Genomic DNA, 16,840 nt, shown 5'->3' with positions numbered 1-16,840 from the left:
CACCGCCCCTTCTGGATGGTGCGCACTGCGCATGCTCAGTGTAGTAGCCGGTTATGGCGGCGACGTGTGTTTGTCCATGAGGTGGGGAACCCGAGCTATTCTCTCGGTTTGCGAGTCAGCAATCTGAATCAAACGCAGCCATGGCTGGGGTGTTCGACATCGATTTGGATCAGCCGGAGGAAAATGTCTCCGACGATGAGATTGAGGAGGTACTTTAATGAAACCCTTTCTAGGTGCAGTTGTGCCTATGTGTAGCCGCTAGCTCGGTAGGCTGCTGGTCGGCGTACGAGGCCCGCTTCCCCGGGCGCAGGCCTGTTACAGTAGCATTGGAAGCCAATTATGCTAACTTGCTGCCGTTTTAGAAAGTGTAACTCAGCTGTCAGCTGTCAGGGAAGGGTTTTAACTCGGCCAAAGCAACGGTCTATTAAATGCAGCGCTTCGTTTCGTTTTCATTGGGCTAAACCAGTGCTGTCAGATTCGCTCTTTGGCGTTTAGTTTGCACGTTTGCTGTGCCGGGAGACATGAGCCGTGGTTACTTCACGGTGTGCAGTAAAGAGAGACATGAGCCGTGGTTTCACCATGGTGTGCAGGGAGACACGAGCCGTGGTCACTTGTTGGTGTGCAGGGAGACACGAGCCCTGGTCACTTGTTGGTGTGCAACAGTTTATTTGCGCAAGTAGAGCTGCAGACAGAACCAACCCGATCACTGTCCTCTGTACACCTCATCCCACGTTCAACACTGGGGTCTGTTTCCCCCCAGGACAGCATTTACAATAAGCAACTCGACATTGATGTTGGTAAAGCTTTTAGTGCGTTCCTGGGTCTGCAACATGACAGCTGTCATTTGTCTGTGTGATAACCTGCTGACACCTTGGGTACATCCTTTCTTGCTGATTATCTTGCATCAGGCTAACATCAGTGTGACAGGTTGGGCAGCTGCCGTGAACACCCACCGTTAAACCCCTTTTTATTTCCAGAGCAAAACAACACAATATATCCACAGAGAGGTGTATATATTAGAACATATTTACATGCAATGGTTAAATTAGACACCGAAGTTCTGTGCTGTCAAAATCTGTTATGTTGTATTCTACGTTATATTATATGCTATGCTTTAGTGAAACAGAAGGAAACTGTTTAAATGGCACTGTTTTGTTTCCTCCACTGCCTGGATTAGACCCAGATCAACGACTTCATGGACCAGTGCAGCGGCTTTGAGTTGTAAGTGCTAGCTACTGTGGTGTGCTGGGCAGAGAACATGCATTATATGGCTTTCTGACTTTTCTCAAATAAGTAATAATATTAATGACTGATTTGATGAATCTATTGCAGCAACATGGATGACTGCGAGAAGATCGAGATATCAGAAGACAACGTCAACCGAGGGACGGAGAATATCAGACCGGAATGTTTTGAGCTCCTTCGGGTGTTGGGGAAGGGCGGCTACGGAAAGGTAGTAGTGGTGCTATGAGGGTGACACGTCTCCATTAGAACTCGCACTGTGCACGCTAGAAGTGTGAATCTTTTGGTATCTCAAGACTTATTTTTGGGAGTCTCGATTCAAAATCAATGCTTGTTTCTCAACGAGTCTTGACAGCGCTAAAGAAGACCTTTTTGTAATTGCATTAATGATCGTAACGCCGACGTTTGCAAAGGCAGCACCAACTAATGATTCCATGTCTTGTTCAGGTGTTTCAGGTTCGCAAGGTTGTCGGTGCTGCTTCAGGCAAGATATTTGCCATGAAGGTTTTAAAGAAGGTAACTTGTATGTTTTTTTGCCACTGACCTTTTCTTACCGCTATTTACTTCAGGCAAGACACATGCATCCTCTGATTGATATTCATTGTTGCCACTTCAAAAAAAAAAAATGCATCAGCAAAAATGATCACAAATCACAATTTGTGAATGTTGACTCTGCAAATATTAGCTTTATCCCCCTGAATCTTACTGTTCGGGGTAAGACTTGAACACTATTATACTATAGTTCCATTAGTGCCACTTCGCTGATGCTGCCTTGGCATGTAAAGCACTTTCTCAGCCTGTACGGATGTTGCCTGACAGTCGCGCTGCCTGTGCTTGATGGTCTTAAAGGACCGTAATGACATGACTCCAATCTTGTGCCACTCTGCTTCGTCATTGTTCTTTGTACCTAACCAAATGATGTGCAATAATACTCAGTTAAATATTTAGTGCCCATCCAGTACCCATACATGTATCTGTCATATTGTCACTGTCACACCGGGTAATGATAGACAGGGAAATGCATATTTATTTTTGCTTTGATCTGGCCAACACTACCCTTTTGTTTGCTGACATGTGCGGAAGTACTTTTTCCAAAACGATTTCACATTGTTCCCACAGGCTATGATTGTACGAAACGCAAAGGACACTGCGCACACAAAGGCAGAGCGCAATATCTTGGAAGAGGTGAAGCATCCCTTCATCGTGGACCTCATCTATGCCTTCCAGACAGGAGGCAAACTCTACCTGATTCTGGAGTACCTCAGTGGTCAGTACAGAGCAACACACACACACTTTTATGGTCATGCATCAAATCTCAAATCATCTTACCCCTTCCCCTTACCCCTTACGCCTTCCCCTTACGCCTTCCCCTTCCCCTTACCCCTTCAAAACAAGGGGGAGGGGTAAGGGTAAGGGGTAGAAATGGGATTGGGCCTTAAATAGGAGTGCCATCTTTTAAATGGTCATACAAATATACTCTGGTGTGCACACTTCAAGAGCTCTCACACTCGCTCTCTCTCTCTCTCTGACACATACACACACACCACTCTACACCCCCCCATGGAGACCAGTCAATAAGATGTATGGTTGCAAATTCTTTCTGCCTCTCCGTTGTCTCCCGAGTCCCCGCTCAGCCATTTTAGACCTTAAGCGTCTCTAAACACAGATAGGGGTTGTGTGTGGGTTCAACACGGCCTCCCTCTCTTGTTGGCAACAAACAGTAATGTGCCCTTGAAGAATGTCTGTTCTCCAGGGTTTGTATTGAGCAGAACTCTGATGTGTGAACTGTGTCAATACATTGGACTACTTTTGGTGAAATAAAACACACACTTGCCCAGTTGCTGTTAAACAAATATGGATTATAAAAAAAAGAAATGTGTGGAAATTATTTTCCTTTTTTGGGGGGATGGAAATATCTTCAACCTTCTCATTTTGGGAAGAGACTTGTTAAAGTTTAAAAATACTCTATTCATCTTCAAATCCAGACAGGTTGCCTGAGTCCCACTTTAGGGCCTCGGCCAATCGAGGTGTTTGTTCTTGGCCGCAGCAGTTTATGTTTACCACAATGTTCCAGCCACTGCTTCTGCTCTCACAGTCAAAATAATTTTCCGGAAAACACTAGTTTGATTCTTCTTTCAAGGCATTGGTAGGCCTTCATTCGACAAGCTTCTGCCCCTTCTGTCTGTTGCAAGAAGCGTGTTTTTTCTACTTTTTTATTCCAGGTCGAATTCACAACCCTTAATAATAATAATAATATATAAAGAAGATTCTCCTTTAACCGGCCTCAATCACAAAGCAGGTCAGGACCCCCAGGGCTGATGACTATCTCATGGACAATTGTGCAGGACATTATTCAAGGGCGTCTGTGGGAGCATCTAAAGAATTGAGTGTGTTTGCTAGATGTGTTTGTATGACCCTGGTTGCGTTGATTTGTTTTTTAGGAGGAGAGCTTTTTATGCAACTGGAGAGAGAAGGCATCTTCATGGAAGACACTGCCTGGTGAGTGTGCTTTCACAATCACCACTTTTGCGATCATCTTGCGGATTCTGTATGTTGGAAATGCATTTTTTGTTGACTGTGTGTCTTCATGGTAATGTTGTTGTCGTTGTAGTTTCTACCTGGCAGAGATCTCCATGGCTCTTGGCCACTTGCACCAGAAGGGCATCATCTACCGAGACCTGAAACCTGAGAACATTATGCTCAACAGCCACGGTGTGTTGACGTCAGCATGCATTCAAATTCCTTCAGAACCCAAATCCACAATTCTTGCTGTGCTGAGAAAGTGGAAAATAACTTGACATGTTGTTATTTTTTCTCCCAGGCCACGTGAAGTTGACCGATTTTGGGCTGTGTAAAGAGTCCATTCACGACGGAACAGTCACCCATACATTCTGTGGTACAATCGAGTACATGTAAGCCCCACACTCCCTAACTTACCTGCCCACTGCTCATCCCTCATAATGTTAGGGGTGTGTGTGTGTGTGTGTGTCTGTGTGTTGCCCCTCTTCTCCCCTATTTACATGGGACATGCGCCCGCGACCTCCTACCCACACTATGAGTGCGAATCTGCTGACTGGGCTATAACCCGACCCGTGCGGGCCCCCATTGTTCACAGGGCCCCGGAGATCCTGATGAGGAGCGGGCACAACAGAGCGGTGGACTGGTGGAGCCTCGGAGCCCTCATGTACGACATGCTCACGGGAGCGGTGGGTCACGCACCCGCCACACGGACCAGCCGAGGGTTATCGCTTGTAGTTTGACTGTATTTGAAATCGCTTTCTTTTTTTTGGCCTCTCTTCTTAGCCACCGTTCACAGGTGAAAACAGAAAAAAGACGATTGATAAAATCTTGAAGTGCAAGCTGAACCTGCCACCCTACCTCACACAGGAAGCGAGAGATCTCCTCAAACGGGTAACCTGCATTTTTGGTTTTTTTTCTGCAAATTGTTTTCATAATCCTATATAGATTATATATGTTTCTCTCTTTCTTTTGACAGTTGCTGAAGAGAAACGCCTCTTCACGATTGGGAGCCATGGTGGGTGACGCTGCCGAGGTCCAGGTGAGCTCATACTCGACGTTGCAGGGCCTAGCTGGAGCACAACGAGCTTTAATCTCAGGCCGTATGCTATGCACACAAACATTGCAACCAAGAGTATACCGCTGCTGTCCTATTTTGATCTTCCCATGAAATTAACCAAACCTCTGGATCCCTGCCTCGGTGTCACTCAGTCTCATGTGCTGTCCCACAGGCCCATCCCTTCTTCCGGCACATCAACTGGGACGACTTGCTGGCCAGGAAAGTGGAGCCTCCCTTTAAGCCTTTCTTGGTAGGTAGGAGGACACACAGAGTTCAAAGCACAACCACAATAAACATTATCTGCAATTGAAAGGTTGCTGGTTGGATCCACGTCAAAGACAGGAACACGCTGTACACTAAATCGATGGCCAATTGCGTCGAGCCAAGTGTAACCCAAGCATCCCAGTCCTTGCTTTGTTAGTTCGTTTTTTTTATTATGGTTGGTTTATTTTTATCGCTTTGAAGCTAACGTGAGGCAATTTGGAGAAACCAGCCAGAGTAAGCTACTTTATTTTTTTTAAGTTTCCAACTGAAGAAATCCACGCCCTCCCTTCAGGCCTTCCTCGAAAGCCGCCCCCCCAAAACACAAAGAACACTAGCTTGAGCAATAGGTCTGCCTAGCCCTGTGGAAGAGTCTGGTCATGCGCAGTGAGATAGTGGAATGCATGCAGGTAGCTGGGTAGGTAGTTAGACAGGGTCTATGACCTTGATACACGCCTCTGACCAAATTCAGATGAGTTTTTTTTTCAGCATTTGATTAGTTGATTTCTGTATGGATGTTAAGAGAAAATCGACAAATGTGAAAAAATAAAGGTTCTGTAATTGAATAAATTGCCTATCCGAGCTTTAACCGTAGTCCCTATTTTGTGCCTGTTTCTATGAAAACGAGAAAGGGTTTTAATGTCCAGGTTATATCTCTCGATTGTATTGAGAACCGGTTGCCTGACAGTTAGTCATTAAACTGTAATCCAGTCTTCTCTTATTTCACACGCCTCTCTATCCGACACCATGTCTCACATTCCTGAACCCCACGTAGGTTGTAATTCTTCTTCCTTGTCTTGTTTCCCCTCTCCTTCACCCTTTCCTTTTCTCCCCCCCTCCCCCCTTCCTTTCTATACCTTGCTGTCCCTCCTTTGCAGCAATCCGCCGAAGACGTGAGTCAGTTCGACTCCAAGTTTACCAGTCAGACCCCAGTGGACAGTCCAGACGACTCCACCCTCAGTGAGAGTGCCAATCAAGCCTTTCTGGTAACCACCACACTGCTCTGTACCTCTCATATGTCCTTTGCTTCCTAAAATAGACTTCTAATTAACGTCTGTGGCTATTTTATGTAGCCGGTTTCTGGCTATATTGAGATGGATTGATTATTCATAAAGTTATAAATAAAAGTAACACACATCAGGGGTGTGCAAGGTGTGTTGTATTGAACAAGGGAAATATGTAAGGGATAATCACCTCAAGGCAGGGCAATAAACAGTTTGATATGCCTGGCTCGTGGACGGCTTACCTTCCCCGAGCCGGGCATATCAAACTGTTTATTGCCCTGCCTTGAGGTGATTATCCCGCTTGTTCTACTTCTTGCTTGCCAACATAATAAAACAATTCAAAAAATTTAAAAATTATGCTTGGAATAATCATTACCCACCCGTAAGGTTATTATGCAACGGAAAGGTTGTTCACTCCTCCAGTAAATAGGACGGACCTTAACTATGACTTGGCAAGGGGAGGTATTCTAGTCCGCTGAGCTATGAGCCAGAGAGCTAACGTTATGGATTGTACATATTATATTTCTAATTCGAAATTGGTCCCAGCCTCTACACCACAGATACTCTAGGGTCTATCGCATATAGCTGCGTTGCCTGATTACAGTTTTAATCGATTTTTCGCAATTTACCAGCTCTCGTTTTCAAGACTAATCACCACAATTCGTTTCAATGGGAATCGCAACGGTCTATACTTTCAACATAAAGTGTACATATTTATAATTTGAAATTTGTCCCAGCCTTTATACCACAGATACTATAGGGTCTATAGCATATAACCGCGTTTTCTGATGACGGCTTAATGCATTTTTCACAATTTACCAGCGCTCGTTTTGAAGGCTGAACCGACAATTTGACTGGAACTACTTAGCAGATGTCCATCAGGGATTAATGGAAACCCTGCAGCCAATCAGAGTCAAGTATTTCAAAAAATACAAGCGGCGTATTGATCTACTATTTGATGACGCTGTGCTCAGTCAGCAGCAAGTAGAACCGATGAGTCTGCGGGCAACCTGCCGGGTTAATGCCCTCCTCCCAGCCAATCAGAATCAAGCATTCTTAAATGAAGTAGAATAATGTGTTCTAACAAATGCCTCTTAATTATGCAGGGTTTCACGTACGTAGCCCCATCTGTCCTTGAACACATGAAAGAGAAGTTCTCCTTCGAGCCAAAAATCCGCTCTCCCCGGCGGTTTGTGGGCAGCCCAAGAACCCCCCTCAGGTGAGTCCTGTTTTAATCTCCTCACTAAGGGATAACGCTTCTTTACACATACAACACTATCCAGCCCCAGAGACACCTCCGTATAGCTAGTCTAGGCGTTTCGCAGAAACCAGCCAGATTAAGCAAGATTTTGAAAGTATCAAACCCAATAAATCCCACCCCACCCTTCAAACCCATGACTAGCTCGCTCGCTTTAGCAATAGGGCTGTCTAGCCTTGTCTAAGACCTCGGTACTGAGCAAACGCAGGTAGCCGGGTAGGTAGGTAGGACGGCGGACAGACGGGCCATCCAATCATTTAATTCAGCACAAATTAAATTAATTATTCAATTGAATTATTAAACAGATACACGATTTCTTTGTCAGAGCATTTGATTTGATTGTCGGAATGTGAAGAGAATTTCGACAATTTGAGGCCGACTTTGCACACCCTAGCTTTAATGGATTTAAATATGTGAATCACACCAGTAATTATCCACACCAAAGAGCGCTGTTCCCGTGTGATCCAACGAACGAAACCCTGACCCGTTTCTCTGTCTCACCCTCCGTCCCCACGCCCTCTCCTTCTCCTCCTGCTCCTCCTCCTCCTCCTCCACCGACCGCACTCACACCCAGTCCGGTGAAGTTCTCCGGAGGCGAGTGCTGGTCCCGGAGCGGCCTGATCCCCAGCGCCATGATGCGTCCCGCGCCCCAGGAGCAGGCCATGGAGCTGTCCACCCCCGAGCAGATGGACGTGACGACGGGGAGCGAGGCATCCGCGCCGCTGCCCATCCGCCAGCCCTCGGGGGGCAGCATGGCCCAGGCCAAGCAGCCGGCCTACCCGCAGGCCGCCAAGAGGCCTGAGCATCTACGTATGAACCTATGACCCGGCGGCGCTCCCCCACGGGAGAGGTCCACCTCCCCAAGGGCGCTATTAGTCCTTTTCTGATTTTTCTTTTCTTTTTTTTTCCTTCGTTTTATTTTATTTTATTTTTAAAGATAAATACAAAAGAAAAGGCAAAAAAAAAAAAGAGACAGACGCTAGAGACAATGAAACTGTTGGAGAGCCTCACATCAGAACTCACTACCGTCGCGTCCTGGACGTTGTGCGGTGGTACTGGAGGGTGTGTGTTGGGGGGGGGGGGGGGGGGGGGGGGTACGGTACTCCAGTGCGCTAGAGCCATGCACAACTCACTACGACACCACCACATCACAACCTTCACCTCAGGTCACCTTTGACCTTTTTGTCTTCTGACCCTTAACCTTAGCAGAACTGGCCTAGTAAGCCTGAACATGTTTTGGGATCCACAGCCTTCGTATGACATGGTCATACCACCACGATGACGTCTTCACCCATCCGTTGCACTAAAACGCAGTCGCGGGCTACGTTTCGGATTACATACGAAGTGCTTTGTGCGGTTTGAATTTGAAAGCGAATGTGGAATTTGCTTTCTGAAGAAATAAATAACGGCTGGGTGATTTTGACTGCCGTTCTTAAAAATGCTTCCTGAGTCTGAAAAAAATCAATGATGATGCTAATCCAAAAAAACGATTACGATTTGAAGCAGATTTGGTCAGCAGAGGACCTGATGATGAACAAGCTTTATGTCTTAGTAAGTTTTACAAAATAGCTGCATCAACTATGCTATAAAATGGATAAATGAGCCTAAATAAAATAAAAACCTTCTCGTAATGTTTGTCGTGGATCACTTAAATCTTTTGAACGATCTTTGGTTTGACATTACGATCATACCCCTTGTATTTAAAAATGCTATCACTTTTTGTATTCCCATAGGGGTTGCTATCCCTGTAAACACCCATTCAGTTTCAACAAGGGAAGGGCAGGATTGTTGCAACACTGATTAATCAGCAGAGGGCCGGGTAACAATATCAGCCAAAAGTAATGTATATTATAGCATGTGTTGATCCAAGAGAGGGAGTCATTTAAATCAAACCAATGGTAGTTTAGTTCTCCCATACTCATGAGTCCTTTCGCTCTTGCTTACTTGTCACAGTAAAGCTAATGTGTCAGTTTCAAAACTCCTAACTCCCTTTGTGTTCAAAACTAGAAATCTGCGCAAATGTTTAAATTTTGACGTACGGGAAGTTTGGCAGAGACAAACACTGAACATTGTGTTCTATGTGGTAACTTTTTAAATTCAAAGTAAGGTGAAGAAAATTGAGAATTCGCGCATTTGAGAATGGAAACTGAATCCGAAACTTTTATTTCATACAAGATTTTCGTACTCATTAATATTGCATCCTTCAGAATATTCTATACAGAATAGCCCCAAGCATTACATTGATATATTTGTACTGATTTTACATTAGAAAAGAAAAGAAGTCAAAAATACATATTCCCCTTTGAATTTGCACACATAGCAAATTCCAGTTTTTTTAACGTAAAATGGGTAAATAAAACCCATTTACTTTAACAGATAACAGGGTGCCTCTCAATAAAATAAAAGTAACAAATTACAATTTAAATAAATATAAAACCAATAAAAGACAATGCCAGTTGGAAGAGCAAAAACCATAATCTATCGATCACAAGTGCGGCGGCTGTCGGAAGTGTCAAAATGAACAAATGAAACAAATGCTAATATTTTCCCTTAAAATACATTTCTAAAGACTGGTTTTCAAAGGAAATGCTGCTGCTCCATGTGCAGTGCCCAAAGTTGGGCATAGGTGATGACTTGCTGACCGCTGGTGATAAGTTATTAAAATGGGAATGCCGGATTAGTTAAGTATTTTCCGCTATAATTATAAGGGGCGAACCCAATATCCACAAAAATATGACAGCATGTTGATTATAAATCTGATAATGGGACTGTGATAATGAAACTTAACGGGAACGTTTTTGTAAAGCCTCATATTTAATTTTGTAGGAAAGTTACAGATTAAATTAAAATCAACAAAATCAAGTTTATTAAAACAAATAACGCAAAATAAAATTTCTTCTGAATGTCAAAGTAACCAACTATGGTTTTATTAACTCGAAAAAGTCTACATGATCCATGTGGCATCAGGGCTCATTATCGGTTACGCCTGAACTGAATTAGTGGAGGAAGGCACAAATAACCTCAGAGAAAAGAATAATAAGAATCCTTACAAAAACAATAGGGATCCAACCTGTTGGCTTGGACCCCTAATAACGAACCGGTTGCAGTGAAACACAAACAGAAACCAAGGCAGAACACAGTGGGTTGGGGCTTACCTGCCCCAGGAGTACAGGAGGTTTCAAATACAGAATCTATACTTGCGTGCTACTTCGTATAAGACCAAAGCAATGAGCAAATACAATCACCATGATCTGAAACGGTGTGTCGATATTTTAGCTACCACAAAGCACAGGTGGAGAGAATGCAAAGAAGCTACACTCAAAATGCCTGAGTCAATTATCTTATTAACCATCTTAAATAAATCAGTTCATTTCCAAGGAACTGTGTTTACCTTGATTTAACAAAGAACCGTTCTACAGTTAGGACGACTTTACTGAAAGATGTTTTCTTATAACAAAACATGTAGGTGAGACATAAAAAAAGAAAAAGTGTGCGTTTTGTCCATAGCATGAAGACTACACGAGAATGTAAGGTGTGAGCAAATCAAAGTTTTGCAAACATTGCTTTTAGCGTTGGGGCATTTTTTGACCAAGAGCAATGCCTCCGTGTCTCGAGAAAAGAGTTTCATGTAAACCAAAAAACGGAGTGGTGTTTATTGGCTTATTTTGCACCTCCAGGCCGCCGGACTCTCTTCCTGCAGCCTCCTCATCCTCTTTCCCAACCACAACCACCAGACCAAGCCAATCACAACACAGACCACAGACTCCACGTAGTAGCCATCCAACGTCGTCACGCAAGCTCCTCCCTCCTTGGCACACAGCTGTTGTAACCGGATGAGAGACAAGGACAAACGGGATCAATCATTTTGCAACTGCAATTTTTTTGTTTTACCTTTCCTACTGCAGCTATTAACTCCATACAACGTATCTGAACTAGAACGTTTCTCAGGAATGAAAATGCACCTGTCCCCGGGTCTATCCATCCAGGGAATGTTTCAGGCCCCCCCCTCCCCCCGTTGTAGAAGCGTTTCAGAGAGGATGTGTGAAAACAAAACCTAAGCCACTCAAGTTTTCTAAAAGGAACACGTAGATAATTCAGGTTCAAATGCAAATAGGAAATAGGATCCGACTGCGCAAAGACAAGGCTACGTCATTATGCAACAGTGGACGATATGGACAACCGTGGTGAAACTACCAAGATCCGAATATGGACTACTAAAAGGTAGTACGGCTGTGTTAATTGTTGGTGCTGTTGATCGTTTGTTCTCATGCTGCTTCGCTTTAATTGTCCTTCCCTTTCGTAAAGGATGGTCCAGGGTAACCTATGCTGAAGGACATGAGAAAGGAAATAGGGAGCGCCTTTCCTTAGCATGTAGACAATTCAAACAGATACTTCCGGGGTCATTTCACTCAGTATCGGAACCTTCCTAAACAGAAAGCCTATTGGCCCGCAGCCATAGAGACAGAATCAGATCACCCTCTCGCCTCTCACTTACCGCGGCTTCATCCAGCGAGCCGCAAGTCTGCCCGGCGGCCCCCTGGCATTCTTTGGAGGTCAGGGGGTCCACCAGCCACAGGGCCACGGTGGAGGGCCAGTTCCCTCCCAGGTTGGTGACCGTGTTCAGAAGGGTCATGTAGGTGCCACCGATCAACGGGTCACTCACTTTGGCGTGGAAGGCCATGCAGGCCACGTACATGCTGTACAGCGCCACCTAGTGGTCAAATCAAGGCAGTGGTATAACTCCATATGCACTTGTCAGAATGGTGAGTACTACATTATGATTATACCTTGTGTATTCTTTTTCCTGCATTTGGGCTTTTGCAGTATAAACTAGTCATGTGCTGGCCAGAGTTTTACAGAGGTTTTAAGAGAGCCATTTGTCCAGGCTATTTCTTTAATTTGGCAATTCAGTGACTCATCTTTGGAAGAGAAATATAAATGTCGGCAATCTCTAGACATCGCAAGTTACTGAATACAAACTATGGACAACCATGAGCAAGAAACGTTACTAGATACAGGAGGCCTTAACCCAGAGGCATTGACTGCTTTCCTGGCCTTGATCCAAGTAAGACACAATACAAGCTTTTATCCAAACCCTGCCTTAGGTGAAAGAAAACCTATTGGCACAGGGATTCAACTCGAAAGCAAAAAGACACAATTAAAAGGTCATAGAAAGGGATCAAACCTGATGAAGGGCATAGCTGAACAGCACTAGCAAGTAGTAGTACATAGGGAAGCCTTCTTCCGTCTTCACGCTGGGCGTCCACCACACCAGCAGCGCGTACCCCAAGCCGATCAGTAGCCTGCAGTCACACCACGACAAACCGTTAGGATATTACATAGAACATGTTGTGCCATGAAGGCAATCTCAGAAGACCTCTTAAACCGTTTGAAGACGGTTTACCTATGGGGAGAAGGGACGACATTTCTGGGATAACGGATAACCCCGGCAAGACTTCTACAAACTGCATTTGGTTCATCTCCAGATATCAGAGCTAATAGCTAAAGCTAAATCAACCTAGGTATGGGTGGGGAGCTTGTTGAGTTCATGACAGACCCCTGTCCGTTCGGCTCTGCCCCAGTGGGACGAGGTATCTTTGTCCTACTTTGTGCGGCATCTTCAATCATTATATGTTGGTTCTCCGCAATCGGTTGTGGCACTCATTGCGTGACTCATCCAAGTCAATCAATGATTGCTATGCACGCATTCATTTGAGTTGTGATATTCAGAAAATGACCATTGAAAGCCGTCTTTTAAACAGCAGTACAAAATACATGGTTTCAAATCTAAACCAAATGGTGAAGGAATAAGCATGGCATTTACAGTACATGTATAGAGACGTGTACAACGTCTCTCCAGAAACCATGGGCCTATTGTTGACCAAATCACGAAGAAGAGTGTGTGCCAACCTGAAGGGGAAGGCTTTGTAGAAGATATCCAGGGGCCGAGGCCCGGCAGTGTACTTGCTGATGATGAGCGGCAGGAGGATCTGCAGGGGCACCATGGGCACGGCCAGTAAGGCCAGCTTCTCCTTGGGGACGCCAGCCTCCACCAGCTTCAGCCCAGTCACTGCATCGGCTGCTGAGAAGCCCATCTGAAACAAACAATACATTAAAGAGATGTTCTAACATTAGTATGAGTTCCCCTAGCCTGCCTATGGTCCCCCAGTGGCTAGAAATGGCGTTAGGTGTAAAACACACACTGTGACGCAAGTGTTGTACACTTCTTTGTTATTTGGATAACCGTTCTGCTGTTGGTCTTATAGCTCATAACACGCAACATAAGGTAAGCCTATGGGAGCCTACAATGGGAGTGTGGAGCTCCCATTTGGGGAAAAGACTATACTGCGTCGGGTTCTCTGGCACTTCCACAATGAGACTCGTAGTGGGGGTTATCTCGGCCATGGTTGAGAAGGAATTGGGGGAAAGGAACTTGAAAGGCACCGACTCCCTGAAGTCCAGACTGAACCGCGACATGGAGGAGAAAGGGATGGTTGCCTGGATTGTCTCCCGCCTGAGCCCTGTGGCGGCGGCGGCGGCGGCGGTGGAGCCCCGTGGCAGTGGGGCTGCTTTGGCGGGGCTCAGCCGGGAGACAATCCCTTTCTCCTCCATGTCGCCGCTCAGTCTGTAGCCTGCATCAGATTGACGCGGAAGTGGACGAACCAGAGAACTCTAAAGCTTTTCGGGGGAGATATAGCTGTGCAACAGTATGTGGAGTGCGCCTTGCAGAGACCGTTTTGAGACCCAAGAGTAAACCTTACAGTTCTGCAGGTTTCTGGCATGTCGGTTTCATTGCTTAGAAATTACACAACAAATACACGTTCGGGAAAAAATGTAAACTAAGTGATGCAAGTCAGCGCAGCAGGTCTGCCTACAAAGGCTGCCTCCAGCCTACTATATGGGCCGTGTGGTGCCACACATCCCTGCTGGGATGATGAGGAGGTACCTTGGCAGTGAGCAGCAAAGCGCAGAAGGAGAGAACAGTCGGCAACTTGATGATTGAGAACAGGAGCTTGTAGGTTTCCAAGACACCCTGCGTCTCCTTCGCTCGCTTCTTCCCTTGGCCGCGCTCGCTCTCCCTCTTAAAGATGGCCACGAGCGTCGTGGAAATGAGGAACACCACGCCCCCATAAAACAGGAAATCTGCACCGCAAGGACAGAACACATGGATTCTTTTATTTTTTTCATTAATGCAGGAGGCAAACGACAACAACCAAACCCCTTTTCACTTTGTGAAAACACAGATTACTTAAGGATAGTCTTGAGGCTTATCAGACAAGAGATGGGATCATCTTATCCAATGAGGGAGTGTTTATTAATGTCTTACATTTAGATATAAGGACTATACTAAAATAAACAACAATCCACACTCAACCAAGACTACAGAGCCACAAATACCTGATAGCGTGACTAAGCCTGTGTCTTTGGGCTCGTTCCTCAGGTATTGGTTACAGAAGTTAGCCGACTCCAGAGCAAGGAAGAGCACATTGCCCAGGAAGTAGCCTGCCGTCTGGCCCACAGAGTTGCACGTTGAGGCGTAGCCCACGTTCTCTCTGGACAACATGGTCAGAGCCCAGCCGTCCACAGCTATGTCCTTGGGGACACAGAGGGTAAATTTACATTAGCAAAGTGACGTCCTTAAGATGTTCGTTAGTAGGTGTCCTTACTTTAGGCGGTGTGTGTTTTTTCAGACAGACTTTGCACAAGGGCATCATTCATTAGAAGGTAGAAGCCACAGGTAGAAGTCTACCTGCGTTGCTGCAAGGAAGGACAGCATGAAGAAGACTGCGGTCAGAGTCACTACGTCCGGTCCATGGGAGTCATCGCTCTGCAGCAGTGAGTCAACCGTCACAGAGAGGTAGATCATGAAGAGACCCAGCAGGTACTGGGTGGGAACCAGCCATGACTTCCTAAGGAGAAAAGGCAATTAGGAATAGTTTCATCTCTCCCACAGACAAATAAGACAAAAGATGAAAGAATGACCGATTAAATTCTAGAGAATAACAACAACTCTCCAAGACTAGATCTCCCAGCTTACCTCCGGCCAAATCTGCTGAAGTACAGCGCGTCAACAAGCGGAGCCCAGAGTAGCTTCAGGCTGAAGGGCCAAAAGACAAAACTGAAGAACGCTTGGTCCTTGTAGCTGACACTTTTACTCTGCATGATCAAAGGAATGCTACCAGCCAGTCCCAGGGGAATGCCCTGAAGAACATAGAGGAAGAGAAGAAGCAGAATGTTCCCCAACTCCTTCCGGAGTCCTGGTCTGACCTTGGCCGGCCTCCTGTCCTCCGAGTCAAACCCTTGGAGAAGACCCTCTGCCTCCTCTTCAACCTCTGGGCCGGATCCTTCCAACTCCCTGTCCTTCATGTTTTCAATTTGGAGGTTGGCTGTGTTCTTCCTCTGCCGGCCGTTCTTGTGTCCAACTGAGTCTGACAGCTCCATGGTGGATCAGTGGGCATCAAACAACCTGTGTTTGTAGCAGATCTGACAATAGAATGCATCATGAGAATATATCCTCAACACTGCTTGGCCACCAGTCAATACATCAATAATAACGAAAAGGCAAATTATCATGCAAAACTGAAACAGGTGTCCACATTCTAATGAGATTAAGAATCGTGATTAAACCCTACAAAATGAACCCTTAAATCTCAAGGTGAATACATTTGTTTAAAGTAACTTACACAAGTATTAGGAAAACTGTTATCATGGGTATTGTTTGTATTACGCATGCGTACCTGTCGGTAATAGCGAAGCGACAATCATGCCAGATGAATAGGTGGTTGACAAATTATGAATCAATCACAAAAAGCACGTTATACTCTAGAGTTCGTTTGTGTCATTTTAACAAAAGAACAAATGTATAGAATTACTACCGTGTTGTTTCACCTGCTAACGTGAAGATACAACCCATGGAAACAACTACTAATGCAAGGAAGTACCGCCGGTATGTGCACTCTGCAAACACTCCGGGTATACTCCGCTGACGTGTCAAACATCGATGAAACACAGTTCCGCTTACGGTAAAATGCAATGTATTCATGGCACAATACACAATTGGAGAAATCATCATCCAAGTAAGAAAGCGATCAAGTATAATCCTGTCCTTTGAAGAAATTGGTCATAAATAGGTGATCTATAGGTTCAAGTGTTTAAATGTCTTGAAAATTGTTTGAGTATTAAAACACTAGAACACTAGAGAAAACACTAGACTACTAAATATATATTTCAGAAACTTTGGTAAATGTTCTCTTTATTTTTATAATTATATTAGGCCATACAACATATCTAACGAATATGTTGTATAGCTTGCATATTTATATAAATAAATAAATGTGTATATATGTATATATGTGTCTGCATATATATGTATACACACACATATATATATATATATATATATATATATATATATATATATATATATATATATATATATATATATATATATATGCCTACACAACCATTTATTTGATTTTTTATTGCATTTTCTTTTTT

The 16,840-nt window shown here is 44.7% G+C and overlaps 2 protein-coding genes across 5 annotated transcripts; one reads left to right on the top strand and one right to left on the bottom strand.

Moving 5' to 3' along the window:
* The first annotated feature begins 27 nt into the window (after positions 1-27).
* Positions 28-8,977, top strand: rps6kb1b (ribosomal protein S6 kinase b, polypeptide 1b). The gene is made up of 15 exons (XM_030380002.1): positions 28-209; positions 1,178-1,221; positions 1,333-1,453; positions 1,690-1,758; positions 2,362-2,509; positions 3,684-3,741; positions 3,854-3,954; positions 4,064-4,154; positions 4,358-4,448; positions 4,546-4,653; positions 4,739-4,801; positions 4,992-5,069; positions 5,959-6,066; positions 7,191-7,303; positions 7,917-8,977. The coding sequence occupies exons 1-15, from the start codon at positions 141-143 to the stop codon at positions 8,164-8,166; spliced, it is 1,512 nt and encodes a 503-aa protein (XP_030235862.1). The 5' UTR covers positions 28-140; the 3' UTR covers positions 8,167-8,977.
* A 497-nt stretch (positions 8,978-9,474) lies between these two features.
* Positions 9,475-16,315, bottom strand: slc33a1 (solute carrier family 33 member 1). 4 transcript variants are annotated; one of them, XM_030381545.1, is made up of 9 exons: positions 16,232-16,315; positions 15,381-15,826; positions 15,093-15,252; positions 14,741-14,936; positions 14,289-14,485; positions 13,253-13,437; positions 12,528-12,645; positions 11,838-12,053; positions 9,475-11,162 (listed from the first exon to the last, which is right to left on the bottom strand). In XM_030381545.1, the coding sequence occupies exons 2-9, from the start codon at positions 15,782-15,784 to the stop codon at positions 10,995-10,997; spliced, it is 1,644 nt and encodes a 547-aa protein (XP_030237405.1). In that variant the 5' UTR covers positions 15,785-15,826; positions 16,232-16,315; the 3' UTR covers positions 9,475-10,994. The 4 variants fall into 4 exon arrangements, with proteins under 4 accessions (XP_030237405.1, XP_030237401.1, XP_030237404.1 ...); XM_030381541.1 differs by having other exon boundaries at positions 16,081-16,309; XM_030381544.1 differs by having other exon boundaries at positions 16,219-16,309.
* Positions 16,316-16,840: the final 525 nt, after the last annotated feature.

The sequence above is a fragment of the Gadus morhua genome, chromosome 16, assembly GCF_902167405.1.
Source record: "Gadus morhua chromosome 16, gadMor3.0, whole genome shotgun sequence".
In the NCBI taxonomy this organism is placed as follows: domain Eukaryota; kingdom Metazoa; phylum Chordata; class Actinopteri; order Gadiformes; family Gadidae; genus Gadus; species Gadus morhua.
This window is presented reverse-complemented; position numbering and strand designations above follow the sequence as displayed.

What these genes read in the sequence shown, in the direction of transcription:
- slc33a1 (XM_030381545.1), bottom strand. Translation starts at nt 15,784, where the DNA reads ATGGAGCTGTCAGACTCAGTTGGACACAAGAACGGCCGGCAGAGGAAG. An exon ending in CCTTCCTTGCAGCAACGCAG is followed by an intron (nt 14,937 to 15,092) that starts GTAGACTTCTAC and finishes TGTGTCCCCAAG; the next exon opens with GACATAGCTGTGGACGGCTG. An exon ending in TCAGCTATGCCCTTCATCAG is followed by an intron (nt 12,054 to 12,527) that starts GTTTGATCCCTT and finishes TTTGACCACTAG; the next exon opens with GTGGCGCTGTACAGCATGTA.
- rps6kb1b (XM_030380002.1), top strand. Translation starts at nt 141, where the DNA reads ATGGCTGGGGTGTTCGACATCGATTTGGATCAGCCGGAGGAAAATGTC. An exon ending in CAGTGCAGCGGCTTTGAGTT is followed by an intron (nt 1,222 to 1,332) that starts GTAAGTGCTAGC and finishes AATCTATTGCAG; the next exon opens with CAACATGGATGACTGCGAGA. An exon ending in AGCCCAAGAACCCCCCTCAG is followed by an intron (nt 7,304 to 7,916) that starts GTGAGTCCTGTT and finishes ACTCACACCCAG; the next exon opens with TCCGGTGAAGTTCTCCGGAG.